Raw genomic sequence first — 17,983 nt, forward strand, 5'->3', positions numbered from 1 at the left:
TACAAGGAATGTTCACTAATGTAGGCAATAAGTTCCACAATGTGTGTGTTTTGTGTGTGAGAGAGAGAAAAGGAGCCTTGGACTCTTTCAAGATCCATAGTTGCTTTAATGGTTTTCCCTAAACTCCCAATCCTTCTCCTTTGAAACTTTAAACGCCCATTCCTTTAAAAATGGACATACATTTTCCTACATGTCAAGAGAAAAATCTAAAAACTGAGAAAGCCTTAGGACAAGTATTATGGAAAACAATTCAAAGATCAGAAAAGAAATTCATGTGGGAAATGCAAAATGCAAAATGAGTCCATAGTTTCATGTCTACAAACAAACAGGAAAAAAAAAAAGAAAAGAAAAAATGCATCCTTCTTGTCATTAACAAGTCCATTTACTTTATCTTAAGGCGTAACGTAACAGGATCACGAGGAAACACCCAACAGGTTCTGTATATCTTTCTGCAGAAGAAAGAAAAACACCATAAATTTAGTCAATTATTTGAGAACTCACAAAACTCATCATACTACAGAAAAACCAAAAAGGAAATTGTACTCCCACGCACAAATATATTGGCATTTTGGCTTATAAGTTTTAAGCCTGAGGGACTTGGGAACCCACTACCCTTTTCCCAAATTAGTTTGGGTTCTTGGGTGCAGGTGTGTTGCTTTGTAGCAGTTCCATTCATGTTTTTTGGTCAAAACTGATGTGTATAGAAAGTTTTATTTTTGTTTTCTTTCTTCACTAGAGAGTTTTCTTCACTCAAGATTATATATTAATTGAAAAAATAAGACAAATTATGTGTTGCTATAACATCAAATTCGAGGGAATAATGAAAGCTCAAATGGCTAGTTTTCTGTATACAAATTCAAAGTGTCTATCCAGCGCAAAAAATAAATTAAATGAACAAATTTGCAATGGAGAATTCAATTTTCTGATGGAAAGCAGTCATAAAATCTTTGTATATGGCTAAGACCTTCAATTAAAAGGGTTCACTCTGTTAAAATTCTTCCCATATAAAAGATAATCGTCTCTCACTTCCTTTAATACATTTCATTTGCAATAGAGAATTAATTACAGTTTAAATTTGTCGACAAGAATGATAATAGTTAAAATCACCCATAATAGCCATAATATTTAAAATTGTGAAACGTTTTTACCTCGATTTTCAAGGGGGAAGTGGTGGGAGCATATCTCTCGATGACCTTGCCATTTGTGTCGACCAAGAACTTGGTGAAGTTCCATTTGATGCCATCCCCAAATATCCCACCTTTTTGTGATTTCAAAAACTTGTAAATTGGAGCTGCATTCTTACCATTCACTTCAATCTAAGATAAAAAAGAATGAAATCCATCAATGTAGTGCTTCAGACCCTAAAGGTAATTTCTCCTATATTTCAAAATTACAAAAAGACAATACATATATGCATACACACACAGACAAGAGTGTGTGTGTGCAAGGGTATTTTGATTATTTTATTCTTTTAATTTGTTGTTTTTAGGTGTGCACAAGTGAGGCGCAGACACCTGCAAAATTTCAGCCCAAACTACTTTGTAAAAAAAAAATCATTGACTAACATGTAATCTCAACCATCTGATGGAGATGCAACACGAGAATGGCCTAGGGCCTTGGTGGTAGCATTGCCAAGCCCGATGGTGAGGTTTTTGACTCCAGTCTCACCAAAGGGTAGGGGCCCAAATCCTCACTGATTTACCATTTTTTTTGGGAAAAGGGTTTGGGTGGTGGTAGTAGCACCCCATACCCTAGTCACCATGTTGTGGTTTCCATTCCCACCGCTAACACCACCCTATTAATACCTTCAAAAAGCTAACTCCTAATCTACTTAAAAAACACGGGTAGGGGCATGTCTTCTCCATTGAATTACCCAAAAAAAAACGATGGAGATCCAACAGTTGGGACGTAGACCGAGAATACTGTAGAAAAGAGGTATGGACCTTTTGGTACATTTCACACATGCATACACGTGGACACAAACAAACAAACAAAGAGGCCTTAGAGATCCAACAAATATTAGGAGATATATGACTGTGATCAAGATCCTAACACAACTCCATGGCTTTCAAGTTTCACAAAAATCAGAATGCTTTAGAACATGGCAAGGTAATATTCGTCGCTAGTCCTGAAAAGTTTTTGTTATGCTTAATACATTGGAACCTCTCCTCTTTTGAACATTGTAGGGACCTTTTCAAAGATGGGAAATTCCGCTTTGAAGATTGTGCAGGCTACTTCCTCAATCTCCTCATTTGTTCCTGGTTCTTGTCCTGCAAATTGGTTGCATGGGAAGGCCAAGATTTCAAGGCCTGAAAAGTAAAACTAGTATTAGCATTATTAAGCAACCAAATATATTCCAATTGCAGTCAAAAGAAGTTGTTAGGGACTACAATGCAAACAAGGAAAAGCAAACTACCTTGATGTTTGTAGTTTTGATACAAAACATTCAACTCCTTGTAATTTGAATTTGTGAACCCACTGCACGTATCATGAGAAACAATACTGTGCAATTATGGCTCAACGATATGGCCATTTTCTCAACATCCAAACATGTCATAAGACTGCAAACCATAACTTCATCGAAAGTCAAATTTCACATTTATGGTAGTTTTAACCTATTTTTATACATCATAATGAGAGAACCAGTATCTTGATTTTGTAATTGAAGGTAGTTTTAATCTTATAATGAGAGAATCAGTCTCTTGATTTTGCACAAAAAATTCGTGAACATAGCTCAACCAATAGCTGTTAGGATTTGTCATATATAAATCAACAAGTTTGTTGATTGGTAACTGACAGTTCATATTTAGCTGCTAGCAATGAAGTAGGGAACAACAACAAAAGTAATCCTTTTTTTTTTCCGAAACCGACAACAAAAGTCATCTTTCAATGCTCTCAATTGACAAACTCGAAGAGAAAGGAGCTAGAAATGATGGCATTAACTTCAATTAAAAATATTCAGGTTCATAGACAACCAAAGTGGATTGGTACAAATGTTTTGTGTCAATCTTAATAAACTTCAACTGGGACGACAACTGTTGCAAAATGTCTATCCTCTATAAGGGTGGGCTTAGGGAGTCTTTGAAAGAGAAGTACCACATAGATGGTCATATACATATATACACAAAGGTCCTCTTGGATTGTTGTTCCAAGAACCATCTAAAGATACAGTTGCAGGGACCTGTAAGATTACTGGGGAAGGTTGTGTCTACAAAATAAGATAAATTGAAAATCGAAAAATAAAAGTTTGCCGAGAAAGTGTGCTGTTGACAGAAATTCCTTTTCGTAACAAACTTCCAGACAATAATTCAACTATATGTATCACAAGCTAAAAATGAAATTAGATTGTAGAACATGAGGTTATGACACCTAGACCGATGATCACCATAAAAAAGTCAGTCCAGAAATATGTGTAATACCTGGGGATTTTTAGTTTTTCTTCAACTAAACAACAATGAATCTCACAAGAAGAAGATATAAAAGCAGATAAAGGAATAGATGGATTACCATTTAGAAGCAACATTGACAATTAAAAGCACTTTTCCTCTGTAATTGCTCATGCAAACTTCATTTCCGCGGATATCCTGAAATTCGAAGTATTTTCTAAGTATTACGATAATCTTATGAGAAATTTAACCGCCGAGTTTTCTATCTGTCCCAATCCCAATCATTGAAAAGAAGAACAAAACCAACTCATATGAACATGACAAAACATGAGAAGAAACTGCTCACAAAACCCAATGGCAAAAACAGGCCTCTAAGATATAGTACCAAACAGCTGAGAAAGAACAAAAAAACAGAAAGATGAAATCACAGAGAGAGAGAGAGAGAGAGATCAATCTACCTTAAAACCAAACCAAATCAAAAACACACACACACACAATATTTGATTACCTAGAAGAAACATTTTAGTCCTACCCCAATGAGACTAATCTAAACTCTACAAGAAACTCACTACGAAAAACAAGACCTTGAGATTGAGATAAAGGCATCAACTATCAAACTAAGGAAAAAACAAAAGGGGGAGGGGAGAGAGAGTACCTTGACAGTGAAATCATAGAGTGAGTTGGGCTGTTGGGTTCTATCCTCCGCCATTGTAGGAACAGAGAGGTGGGGTTTTCTGTAATAGACTAACAAAGCAAAAATCGCACAAAAAACAGCGATAAACCAATTCATATGGCCAAGCTCTGTCTAACACGACAACAAATACCACAGTGGTAAAAAAAAAAAAAAAAAGGACCCAAATTAAAAAACAAAAATGAAGAGAGACAGAGAGAGTGCAATCAAATATTAAACTGCACAAAAAAAATTTAAAAGTAAATCAAATAAGTATATGTCAACAAGTCCATATACATTAAAACACAAGAGCCCGACAAGTTTTCCCCAAACTAGAATCATTCAAATGCCACAACAAAATCAGAAAAGAATATTATTAAGAAAGAGAAGGGAAAGGGCTCTCTAAAGTGAAATTCTTGAGTCCAATTTATTGCACAGAAAGTTTTGAGAGAGGCAAATATAGACATAAAAAGGGCATTCCCCTGACATAGAGAGAGAGAAAAAGAGAAAGAAAAAAGGGGGCCAAGTTTCATGTGCTCCCGCGGGATCATATATAATCTTTCTTGGGGGAAATGAAATGACTTGATAAATGCATTTGGTTGAGGTTCTTGAATACAGTTGAATGAAAATAAATTTGGTTTGAGTTTGTTGAATTGAGTTAATGAAAATAAAATCTCATGTGCATGTGTTGGCTTTTCCAAGACATGCACATGGGTCTTATCCCAACTATTTATAGTCTGCATATTAACTAACCAAATTAATTATAAATATGAGATCAAGACCATGCAACATTCAGTCCCAAGATGATGAGAACTTTAGCCAAGCCTGAGATAATAGTGGGCCCATAAAAGAGATGCACTTTGTGAGGGTGGTTCAAGGCTGTTTGATCAAAGATAGGACATCCTATATCTTAAATACATCAAATTAATATGCGGTTTGTATAAGGTTGAGGCTCTAAATAATCAAAATAAGGTGCACCTTTGAATGGTAGTGAAATATATTGTTTCAGTAATAGAAACTTTGGTGACGGCCGGAAAAAATTTCATCTCTAATTATAAAATTTAAAGCTTAAAAAATAGTGTACATCGAGAAGATATGTGAATACTTGAAAATCTTGAAAACTAACAGCCTAAAAGATGCATTACAATATGCGCTACTTTCAAGACTTGAAATCTATTTGTTTCTCATGTTCGTGCAACTTGAGGTCGAGATGATTGATTTGAAGATTTTAGGACATCGAAACAACCTCTTATAGTGAATTTTTTGTATGGTTGATTTTAATTCCAGAAAGAGGAGGCAAATCTCATTTCCGGGTGACAATGGACTTGAGGCGTTTTTTTAGCTCCTAGCTAATCCTATTTTTTTTTTCTTTTTTTTTTTTTTATTTATTGAGGAAAATTTTTTAGGAGCCGCATCTCCGAATCTAATAAGAGCTGCTCACTATTCGGGATCGGACTTGAATGGTTAACGTATTCATGATTGCAATAATACCCCTCAAGTTCGATTTGTATGTATGAGACCCATTAGATAACAAACAATAGTGCTATGTGGTTATATGTAAAGGGCAGTTTGTATAGAGTCGAGGCTTTAAACAATTAAAGAAAAGCACACCTTCAAATAGAATCGAGAAATATAGTTTCGTTATTTGAAATCTTTGTTATAGCTTTAAAATATACTTTCATCTCTAATTATAAAATTTAAAGCTTCAAAAATAGTGTAGATCGAGCATATCTATGAAAATCTTGAAAATTGACGGTCAAAAAAATGCATTACAAGATACACTATTTCCAAACCTAAAAATCTATTTCTTTTTCTTATTTATGCATCTTGAGGTCGAGATGATCAATTTGAAGATATTTGGGCATCAAAATAAGCTCTTTTTGTCAAATTTTTAAAGTGCGCCCTAATTTATATGAACTTTTTCCCTATATAAATGACCGTTTTTTTTACTTTGGTAGTCTTGATCTCTAAAGCATCGGTTATTGACCTAACGGCTAACCTTTTACGATGGGAGTATATATATTAAGACTATGTATCTTTGATACAAAAGATCATTATACCAACTAGTTGTGAGATTTGAAATCAGACGGCTGAAATTGATTTAATGACAAAGGAGAGCATATTTCTAGAAACTGACGATTTGACGTGTTCATTATGCATATCACAAGTGAGGGAGATACCTTTCAAACTCAACGTATGAGAATCTAACTTCATAATTTTGACCCACCGAAGACTAAAGAGAGGGATTTCATGATTTGACTGGGAAAACGGTTAAAGAGAGGCTCCACACGGGTTTAGGAGGGTGGCAATGTGTCGTCATTTAGCTCTAGGGCTGGTAATGGGCCGGGCCGACTGACCCCACCGGCTCTAAAAAGGTACAGCGACCTAAGGGCTGGGTTAGGGCCAATGCCAACCTGGTGCGGCCCTTTTTTTTTTTTTCTTGTCTTTTTTTCTGTTCTTTTTTCATTTGTTTTCGGCCTAGCCCTGCGCTGCCATTTAGGGACAAGGGTTGAGCCAGGGCCAATGTTGGCACGGCATAGGCATCTAAATTTGAACTTAGGGCTGGAAAATTTAAGCCTAGTGTCTAGGCCGTTCTAAGTCTGGGCAAGTGGCCATGCTTAGGACTGATAATTTTTCGGATTGGGTATGGATCCACTCATATCCAGATTTCGATTCGAAAAGTATATATAGGATCCGAATTTGATCAGTTCCACAATCCAATCTAGAATAGGGATTAGGTCTTTAAAAGTTAAATATATATATATACATTGTGGTAGATTCTGCTCGCAGCATAGGCCGGACCTTCGTAGGGCTGATCACGAAACCGAGCAGATTTCCACTACGAGTTCCCCGAAGCCACCGTTATATAGATCCTACATAGGATCCTATAGGACCCTCCCCCACCCATGTGTGTAGGACCTCAAAGGATCACCATTAAATTTGGTACGGATATATAGAAAAGTCAAATCTCATACCCATGTGATAACTTTTATATATATATTATTTTAATAACCAAGTAGGATCTGGATCAAATCCACTTATACCCAAATAGTAATTCAAATCCAAATTTTACATATGGATAGGATAACAATTTCACGTTTCGGATCTGAACTGGGTAAATTCTCAGCCCTAGTCATGGCACATCTCAGCCAGCTTAACCTTTTTTTTCTTAATGAATTTTTTATACAAGGTCTAATTTATATCGGCACAACTCAGCCCAACCCTATAAATGGGCCCAACCTTGGCAAGAGGGGCTAGCCTGAGCCCAGCCTATTGCTTCACTTATATAACAAATCCAAGATCACAAGTCCTAAGTTAATAATTGAGGAAGAGAGAGAGAGATGATGGCTTTGACAAAGGAAAGAAGCAAAGACGGTTACATAATCCTTCATGCCAAAGAAGTCGCCTTTGGCGACACATTTACTTGCCGTAGGTGACCTGCTCCCCTCTCACCCCTCCATCTATAAAACTCCCCAATCCCATCATCCAAAAAACCATGCATTTGCACCTCTCTCTCTCTCTCTCTCTCTCTGGAAAAAACAACAGAAAAACAACAAACCAGGCATCCCTTCAAGGAGGAAGAAAAACCCTCTTTCTTGTTGCCTTTAAAGAAGTGAGAAAGAAAGATAGTGATGAAGATAAGAAAGGTTTTCCTATTGCTTTTGGCTTTTCAATCAATTGCTATGGTTTGTCATGGGGCTAGGCCTTTGAGAAATGGGAGGTGTGATGAATTGTATATTGTGAAAGATGGGGAAACACTTCAAACCATAAGTGAGAAATGCAATGCCCCCTTCCTCCTTTTTGACAATCCTCACATCCTTGACACTGATGACATAGGTGCGGGTGTCGTCTTAAGGGTTAGGTGCTCCTCGTACGATTCCAACTCATAGCGAAAATTGTCAAACGTGAAATGAAATATAGTTTGTGGGAGAGAAGTGGTTGAGGCCAATTTTGTGTATATTTGTTAATACTTGTATTTATTTATTTTTTGACAATAATATTTGCATATTTTATTCTTCCTTACTAAATTGAGGGCCGGGTCCAGGCCAAGGCTAGACCAACGTGGCTACCGGGCCAAGTTGGGCTTACGCCAAGGCCATAACTTGACCCAACCTAGCCCAACTAAAGCTTGTTATTTTGCTTATTTGTTTTTTTTCTTAATCTATGAGGCCTAGATCGGACCGGTTGTGGGCCAAACCCCTTTAGCCTGTCTAGGCCAAGCCATGCAGAGCAAGCCTTATAGGGACCTGGGTGGGCCACAAGCTAGGTATGGCTTGCGCCGTTGCCAGCCCAGCCTTACCAACAAGCAAGTGGGAATGTAAATATTCATGACTCGCTCTCTCTGTGAATAAGGGTGGCAATGGGCTGAGTGGCCTAGCCCTAAAGGCCAGGGCTGGCTTGGCCCCTTGCTAGCCCTATCCATTAAACCAAAGAGGCTCGGCAAATTTTCATAGTTTCTCTCTCGTACTATAGCACCAGATTCTACAAGTACACGCCATTCGGGAGCACCCTCAGTTCTCACTGATGGACAGCTGATCGCCACTGTCCAAATTGGAAATGGATGGGGGATGCCCTGTGTACAGTATGCAATACATTCAATGGTAATATAAGAGTCAAAATTTCAACGATTCATTATCAACAAACATCAATAATTTCAAAATGCATTTCACACACTTGCCTATATGGAACATCTCCCCCTTGACTAAACAATTTAACAGTAACAAAGGCAAGGCGTTTGTTTGAGGGGTTTAATGAAATCTCATCCCAATCTAAAACACAAACACTAAAAGCATACAATTCTCACACAAAGAGGGGTCATATATTGTAAGGCTTTTTATAGTTGGTACGGTCACGATTAATCTTAGCTGTTGATTGTAAAATCAGGTAATTAAGTATATCTCATGATGTTCAAAAATGCTTATTTAAGACTAAAAGCTCTTAATAAGACACCTCAATTGCCCGATTTTACCTGCAACGACTAAAAGTAATTGTAATTTTTTTGTGCCAAAATTAAAAAGCCATACCATATACTTTTCTGCAAAATAAACACAGTTTTTTTTTTTTTTTTGCAATGCCCTTACTCCCTTCTCTTGTTTTGGCCTAAAAAAAAGGGTCCTTTTTTCCATATCCACCATTATGCATTCAAGAAATCTTTGAATAGTTTTTGAAATACCTCCATTTCCTTTTCTGGCAAGGCTACCAAACAATTTACCCCCTTGCTACTACTCATCCCTTGTATATCAGGGAACAACAAGATGATGTCCTTAGTAGCATGCACAACAGGGCAAGTGTACTTGGGCCTGCCCCAAACGTAGTCCACCTCTGAGAGCCCTAGCCGCCACCACGATGACACGAAGACGTCCCCTCGCGGGACTCCCCGGTGCTCCTCGCCCCAGTCGATGACCGACCTCGCGTACTCATCATCAATTCTCCGTGGTCCCTCCCAGACCTTCTCAACGATGTTGCTGAAGGTGCCATACCTCAGCTCCGAAAGCTCTGCTATAGCATAAGCTGCTAGCACTGCATTTCCTGCATATTCGTGCGGAAGAGGGGGCTTCAATTTCCGACGTATGTCGACCGCATACAACAAGGTGGACTGCTCATTCCCCCGTCCGGTAGCCAGTGTCTTGCAACGCCAGAGGTGCGCTGCCACTACATTGAAGCTCGTGCATGACTCCAGTGCGCCACCCTGTCTAGCCTTCTGCTTAAGGGAATCGATATCCTCTCCGGTTAGTCTAAAGACTTTGAAGTGGTGGTCTTCTGCAACGGCTGGGGGACCGATCAAGCCATTGTCAAGGTTTGCCGGAGAGTGGAGGCTAGGAAACTCAAAGAGCTCAGGGTGGGGAAACGAGACAAGGGGTGGAGAGCGAGCTCGAAGGGGCTCTCGGTTAGTGTATGGCTGCACTGCCAAGGTGGTGCTAGCTGTGAGGGACGCCAGGTTCTGGATGAACGTTTTTGCCGAAATACCATCAAAGGTTGCATGGTTTGTCGAGAGGCCCATCACAAAACCGCCGCATTTGAACCATGTCACCTGCAACCAAGCGACAGACATGCTAAGTGCTGTAAAAGTTTAAGACCTTGGGTGGTTAATACTGCATAGTCACAATAAGAGAGACAGATAGATAGATATACAAGTTTAGGAACGGGGCCGCTTTAGGTGGTGGAGCCATAACGTAAGGTCAAACGTTCCATTCTTATCTATTAATATATCAAAAATAAATAAATAAAAAGAAAGGTGAAAAAAAATAGAACAAAAGGGGCAAAAAGTCTTAAAAAGGGTTGACTCTTTTAATTAAGGCATTTTTTTGAGAAAAATATCCTATTTTGAAAATTACTGTATTTAACTTACCCATATTATTTATATTTTCAAATACCTACTCCCTCGGTCAAAATATCTATTTGAAGAACATCGGGAAATTTAGGAACCACTAAAAGGAAAAAAAATTGAATTTTGAGTTTTCTAAACACATAGATTTCACTGTCAAAAAATTGGATACTCTTTTCAATCTTGATACATTACCTTTTTCAAGTGCATAGAAAGTGCGATTTGGATTTTATTTTATTTTATTTTTTTTATTGAGGTTATTCCATGGATTGAAGAGTTTACTTTCCTGAAATTTGAGATCTTTAAAATTACACCTAGATTGGTTTCATCCAAGAGAGTAAATAGACAATATACTCCCACAGGAGCATGAAATCTTTTGGCTTGTTGGTATATCACATACTATAGAAACTTAGTTTGGATGTCCTAATCCTTATACTCATTAAAACTAGGTGCTCAGCATTCATATAAGCACCTGTGATAATAATTTTTTTCTTTCCACTTATTGAGGCAAAAATTTATTTATTTTCTTTACTTTTTTTTCCAGGAAATTATATCCATGGTTTTGCTTTATTTCTTTTGGTGAAAACCTATTTCCTAAATACAAAAAGAAAAATAAAATGTTATTTTTAAGTTTGTGGATTTCTTTTTTGAAATTTCTTCTTCTTCTATTTTTTGCATGGTTTACTTAAGATCTGTTTCCACAAACTTGTATTGGTTTTGTGGAATTCTAGGAAACAATATAAAGTAAACCATGTGACAAGTTCCTCCATCTCTGGGCAAGGTGGTCGTTAGGGTGCAAAACCCATCACAAAAACAAATATTGGCTTTTATGAGTCCTTGGACTCATATGCTGATATGCGACCTCTTCTTCATGATTCATTTTGAGATGGATTTTAGACCTTTTAGGTATAATCATCCCTAATATGGAGATTGAGATTATAATCATCCCTAATATGGAGATTGAGATGGATTTTAGACCTTTTAGGTATAATCATCCCTAATCTGGAGATCATGAATGTGGAAAAACATAATTTTAAAAAATTAAAAATATATTTTTTTGAAAAAATTTTAAACCATCATTTTTTACTTTTTTTTGGAGAGACCACAACTCTGCATCTATCCTTAAGATAGATTTGTGTACGCATCCCATCCCCTCCGCATAAAACACTTTTCTATATTTTATCCCTTTAAACTTTCAAAAGAAAACCAAAACACCTCAACAATCATCAAAAGGAATCCATAAAAGTGCCCCTAAATTGTTCTTGTCACATAATGTTAGGGCACATCAAACCAAATAGTCCTAACAAAGTCACCCCAAAAGAGACCTTAACAAAGAAACACATTTGGAGTAGTAGATAGGTCTACCTCATAACAACAATCTTGACTTACCCAAAAAAAAAAAAAAAAAAAAAGGGAAAAGTAAAGAAAATTTTGCAAAGAAGAAGAAAGCACATGAACCATAGTCCATAGTATATTGTACCTGTAGGAGACAAAGAGGAAGATCTGCCAAGTCTTTTGAGTTTGATAATTGAGGGACAAATTGTCTAAATGCAGGGTTAGGATACACAAGGTCTCCAATTTCCAAGAATGTGAGATCACTAGAGGCCACGATGAACTCGGCTCCCGCCGAGTTGCAGTCGATCTCAAACCGACGTGAATGTTCATTGAAGTGGAGCCGGCCAGCCATGAAATCATATGGCACGAGGAGTCTAGAGAGAGCCGACTCGAACAGTTCGACAACAATCTTCTGGTGGTATTCAGGATTGGCCGGGAAAAAATGCACGGTCTCGACGTTGAAGGTGAGGATCTGGTCTATGTTAGAGAGGAACATGGAACTCCTTGGGGTTTTCTCGAAAGGGAGGACTATCGATGACCTTTCAATTGTGACCTTAAGGTCTTCAACAAGGGGAGCTTGAGCTTGGCATTGGGCATCCATGGAGTTCTCTTAGGGGGAAAAACCAAGTACAAGACTCTAGTGCAGTCTTAGTGATCTTGGAGAGTACATCTCCTACTTTGGCAAATACCCAAATTTATAATGGTTTTAAAGTCACCGGAGTAGATAGGGACTTGTGAGATTTACCGACATTCGGTCGAAACCTCAGACATTTATAAATAAAAAAGGTTTCTATACTTCTCCTACAGCATAGAAGACCTATATTTCCCCTACTATCCAACCATCCAATTTTGCTTAAGAGAGCCACTCATTGTTTGATCTTAGATCTGACGTCTTAAAGTACTTTATTTTTTGTTTTTTTATACAAATTATATGAATATGAAATTTGTTATCTGCCATCTTCTCATTGGGGTGCATCTATAAAAAATATTAGAAATAATTTTTTGATAAAATATAATGACCAAAATACCCTTTAAAACTTTCAAGAATATTTTGGTTATTTTATTTTATTGAAATTTTATATATATATATATATTGCTAGTGCGAGCTTAATAGAGGATTGGACATACAAAAGTTGGTGTCAAAATAGTTTATAGAACAAATTAAAAATAAACTAGTGTAGAAATATGACATTATGATTGGGACAATCTTAGCCCTCCATTCAAAATGAATAGTTGGATAAGGAAAAGTATATAAATTTTATGGTGTAGAAAAAACATAAGAAATTTGCCTTTTATAAATTTTATGTGTATAAAAACCGATAAAAAGTTTGCCCCAAAGGGAGGCATGGGTGTGAGGTTGGGGATTACCTTTTTTGTCAAGGGTGCTAGGTTTGGTTTTAGGGTTATTGTCCTCAGCTCTCTTCATGAGGTATTGATGGTTATAAAGACATTTCCTGGTGGGTGTAAAGGCTGTTGCTTTTTTTAGTTGGGATGTCCATTAAATGGTTGGTACGGGTGCATGTGAATTATTAGTGATCATAGAGGCTTAAATGGATGAATGAGACGGCCTCCATACAGGATGAAGTTTCTTAGGGCTTAGGCTTTATAAAAACAAAATACAGGCTCACCTCAAATTCTTGTCTTGAATCCACTTTTAGCAATGAAAATCTCCATTAAAGATCTAAATCACTCTCCACCACCCGAAAATAAAATTTAAAACTCAAAAGATGGTACAGATCTTGCGGATCTATAAACACTTAATTTTAGGGTGAAATGGACCGTTTAGATAATTTGTTACAATATAAATGATTTTTATAGCTTAAAATCCTTTTTTTTTTCACTGATGATCTATTTAAAGTTTTTCTAATACTTGAATTATTTTTGATGAATTATGAGATGAAGCTTTATTTATTTTGATAGAACTGCAGCCATATCCAACCAACAAATAGGGAGTAGGTGGCCTGAATAAGGAAATTCCTTCCTGCCCTAAAGTTTTCTTATATGTAAAAGATTTTCTCAAAATGGCCAAACCACCAGATAAGAAATGATGCAGTAGTTATATTAATAATTTTAACAATGAGCGTGTATACCATGCTCCGACAGGAGCATATTGTATAGTTACTCCCTCGGGCATAAGACCAACTTGGGAACAGTGGTTTTATCCGAAATTTTGGAAACTGCTTAAAATCAATAGATAATTACATTCAAAAGAAAAAAAAAATTTTGATTTTTGAGTTTTCTAACACATATCTTAACCTTTTAAAATTGCAAGGTTTCTATTCAATGTTGAAGTATTATTTTTTCAAGCCCATAGAGAGTTCAAATTGGAAACTTTTTGTATCAAGTATAGTGTATGGGTTGAAGAGGTTACATCCCAAAATTTGAGGTCCTAAAATTACTCCTAGACTGGGTTTTGCCTGAGGGATTAAATTGACAGTGTGTGCCCTTGGGAGCATGGAATCTTTTGGCTTTAACAATAAACGGCCCCTTGAAATGGATAACTCTCCTTAAAAAAAGGATTAAAAAATACCCAAATTGCTCTTGCTCTAGAATTATAACCTGAATAAATAAATACACTTCAGTGATTTATCCCATTTAAGGGCTCCTATCCTGGAACAAGGGCAGGTTAAGCGTGGTTTAACAAAATAGTTGATGAGGTACCTAAATGAAATGATAAGAAGGATAACCACTTTATTAATACATTCGTTGATTATCTTATTTTATAATGTGGTTTAACTGTTTTATTAATATTTTCCCTTACGTTTTTTATTTACCTAATTTTTCTAAATTATGCAACAAATGTAACAAGTTTCACATCAATTAAATCAAAAGGCTAGGCATACAAGCCCACATGGTCAGGATCTTGATGCCCCAACCACCGAGCATAGAAGCTTAATTATGTGGCTACTTTGAAACCAGCTGTTTTTCAAAAAAAATACCATCAAGTATGAATGCTCCCCATATGAGCAATACATTTATATACTTAAAAGTAGGTATATTTTTATCATATTCCAAATTTTAGTTATGAATATTTGTACTTGTTTGAATGTTTTCAGATTCACTTAACGAAATATTGAAGAAGATGAAGGAAAAAATAGTTGATAATTTCTAGTTCTAACCATATTATCTACACTATTTAACAAAAGAAATGTATATACTGAAACCATTTACTTTTGGTACAAGGTGGTCATAATTAATCTTGATCATTGGATGCGAAATAAGGTGGTTGCATGTATTCCAATGACCAAACTCAAAGTTCAAAAGAAATTTTTTAAAACTCTATGGCACACCCAAGCTATCAGATTTCATATTAGACGGTAATAAATAATTATGATCTCTTTATACGAGAGGTAAATGATCTCATTGTACACAATCTCTTTAACAAAACTAGCAAAAATTATCATTCTAGGGAACATATTCCTGAATATTTTTTGGCCATTAATTTCTCTATGTTTCGGTGCCTTGCCCTTCTATCACATGGGTCCCCATAATAGGGTCCAATCCTACTTTCTCTATGTTGGGGTCGACTCGAATATATATAGGAGACCCGCACCATATCGGATCTAATGCCTATACCTGGAGCGAGGGCGGGCTCCAAGTTATATTATATTATATATTAGGAAAAAGTTTGTATAAGGTTGCTACAATGTAGAACTACATATGTACCTCAAAAATCCATATGAAGAGGTTGTTTTAATGTCGAAAAGCCCTCTGATTAATCATCTCAAAATTGAGATGTATGACTATGAAAAATAAAAATATTTTGAGTCCTAGAAATAGTACAACTTACAACATATTATCTAGACCATCCATTTTCAAGATTTTTATATGTTTATAGATCTACTTGACTTTAACTATTTTTTAAGTTTAAAATTTTATAATTAGATATAAAAATAGATTTTTGAGATAATCCTAAAAATATTTTACATTAAATTATATGTTATGTTAAAATTTGAAGGTGTGCCTTAATTGGATTGTTTAAGGTTGCCACGTTATAGAAACGACACCCTATATATTATATCAGTGTAACCGTCTTTAGTATATGAGGGCACTAAGCTCTAAAAACCTTGAAAATGGCATGTATATTGAGATATGCATAAATCTAATCTCCCTGTATAATGAATGTCTTCAACACAGATGACATGTTAGATGATGTACTATTTAAGACTTAAAATCTTCATCTTCCCCTATATTAATACTTAAAATCTTCATCTGCCCCTACTACACAGAAGATGTATACTTCTCCCTCCATCCAGCTATGTAATTTAGATCAAGTAAGCCACTGGCTATTTGATCTAGATTTGATGTCTTAGAGTATTTTATTTTTAATCATTTTTTCTATACTTATATGAATATGAAATTTGATACCTTCCATCATCTCAATGGGGTGCACATAAAAAATATTAAAAAAAATTTGAGAAATTACCAAAAAATATACCTTAATTTTTTATTATTAGAAATAAACTCCAAACTTTTCAAAACTTCATTCATGCCCTTTTTTTGGGTGAGTGGACAAAAATAGCCTTCACGATAGTCTTAGAACAGTGAAGGCGTCACGGTCTATTAAAAACCATGATGGTCGTGACGCATTATAAGTCAAATATAGTTTTGAAGCATCACGGCACTTAAAGAACTGTAATGGTTTATTGGACTATCACAGTTCTAATTTAACTGTTATATTGTCTTCATGGGACATAAGAACTATTAACAACCATCACGATTTTTTAAGTGTCGTGATGCTTCTTCACGACCATCATTGTTGTTTATATGTCGTGATGCCTCAAAACATTAAGCCACCTATGACCATGACGGTAGCGAGTCTACCATGATGTCTTCACGATCTTAAGACTACCGTGAAGGCTATTTTGGTAAAAAAAAAAACAAAAAACAAAAAATGAAGCAAATGGGTTTGGATGAGATTTTCAAAAGTTTGGGATTTATTTCCAATAATCCAAAAATTAAGTATATCTTTCATAATTTTCCAATAATTTTTTGATAAAATATAATGATCAAAATACCCCTTGAAATTTTTAGGGGTATTATGGTCATTTTATTGATAATATATTTTTTATATTGTTTACGGGTGCGAGCTTAAGAGAGGAGTGGACGCCTAAAATTTGGTGCCAAACTAGTTTGTAAAAAAATATATTAAAATAAAATAATATAGAGATGTGACGTTGTGATTGTGACCATTTTACCCATCCATTCAGAATGGACGGTTGGATAAGGGGAAGTATACAAATCTTATGTAATAAAGGAAACATAAAAAGCTTGCCCCATCTATAATGCATCCTCACATAAAAATATTTTCAGACCAAACATGACCTAAAATAAGTATAACACACGTTGTTATTTTAAATTTTCAAAATGAATGAAGGGATTTCAATCATTCTTGTGAAATATATCTATTGCATGATAGAACTGAAAAACATTTTTTCACCCTATGTTTCAAGCAGCGTTTAAAAAATCGCCGAGTCGAACCGGACTCGCCCGGTTCGACTCGGAATTCACGAAAAAGGTACCGGATCGGTTCAAAAACCGGGAATCGTCCGGTTCTAAAGAGAACCGGACGATTCCGCACAGTGACTCTCCGATTCACTGTGCGGAATCGGCGAGTCCGTGAAGAACACGGGTTGCACAGTGTTCTTCACGGATTTTTTCAAATTTGTCATTTTTTGATCATTTTTTTTGTTTTTTTCGGCATGTGATCTGTTTTTCAGGCTGTAAACAGCTTTATTCAGATTTTTCAAGGATTAAATGGTGGAAAAATTGGTTGTTTTTGGATCAAGAAAAATTCGGGGTTTAGGGTTTCCGCCATTTCTGAAATTTCATGCCAAATAGGGCATGAATCTTTCAAAATTTGTAGGCATATTGATCTTAAAGCTGTGAATCAAAATATTTTGTTACTAATTTGTGATAATCGTTGAGAAAAACAGAGTTTTTTGGAGATTGAAGGCTTCGGTTCACAAAAACAGGTAAGAACTTTGGGTTTTTTTTTTTTTCCGCCATTTGATTTATTTCACGGCATATTTTGAACAAAATGAGTTCAATAATTAGGGTTTTTAATCTTTATTGTGTCTAGTATCATTTAAATTTTTCAATTTTACGTAATCTGATCAATTACAACAAGAAATTTGATATGAACAGTGAGATGCCTGCGGAACCAAATTCCGCTGTTTTTTTTTTTTTTTTCCGCCTTTTGATTTTGTTTTCATGATATATTTGAAATAATGTGTTAAAAATTTAGGTTTTTGATTCCTTATATTG

General features: G+C 35.9%; 2 protein-coding genes across 3 annotated transcripts; both read right to left on the minus strand.

The window, feature by feature from the left end:
- Nucleotides 1-112: 112 nt before the first annotated feature.
- On the minus strand, nt 113-5,264 carry LOC18448532 (putative phospholipid hydroperoxide glutathione peroxidase). Of its 2 annotated transcripts, XM_006858593.4 has the most exons (6): nt 4,042-4,660; nt 3,508-3,584; nt 2,417-2,478; nt 2,191-2,309; nt 1,149-1,316; nt 113-449 (listed from the first exon to the last, which is right to left on the minus strand). In XM_006858593.4, exons 1-6 carry the CDS (start codon nt 4,174-4,176, stop codon nt 414-416), a joined length of 597 nt encoding a protein of 198 aa, XP_006858655.2. In that variant the 5' UTR covers nt 4,177-4,660; the 3' UTR covers nt 113-413. The 2 variants fall into 2 exon arrangements, with proteins under 2 accessions (XP_006858655.2, XP_088725555.1); XM_088869429.1 differs by lacking the exon at nt 2,417-2,478 and having other exon boundaries at nt 4,042-5,264.
- Nucleotides 5,265-8,663: 3,399 nt separating this feature from the next.
- Nucleotides 8,664-12,384, minus strand: LOC18448531 (acyltransferase GLAUCE). Its single transcript, XM_011630368.3, has 2 exons — nt 11,862-12,384; nt 8,664-10,087 (listed from the first exon to the last, which is right to left on the minus strand). The coding sequence occupies exons 1-2, from the start codon at nt 12,315-12,317 to the stop codon at nt 9,191-9,193; spliced, it is 1,353 nt and encodes a 450-aa protein (XP_011628670.1). The 5' UTR covers nt 12,318-12,384; the 3' UTR covers nt 8,664-9,190.
- Between the last annotated feature and the right edge of the window lie 5,599 nt (nt 12,385-17,983).

Source organism: Amborella trichopoda, chromosome 6, assembly GCF_054954075.1.
Source record: "Amborella trichopoda isolate Santa Cruz 75 chromosome 6, AtrichopodaSantaCruz75HAP2 v2.0, whole genome shotgun sequence".
Taxonomy (NCBI): Eukaryota; Viridiplantae; Streptophyta; class Magnoliopsida; order Amborellales; family Amborellaceae; genus Amborella; species Amborella trichopoda.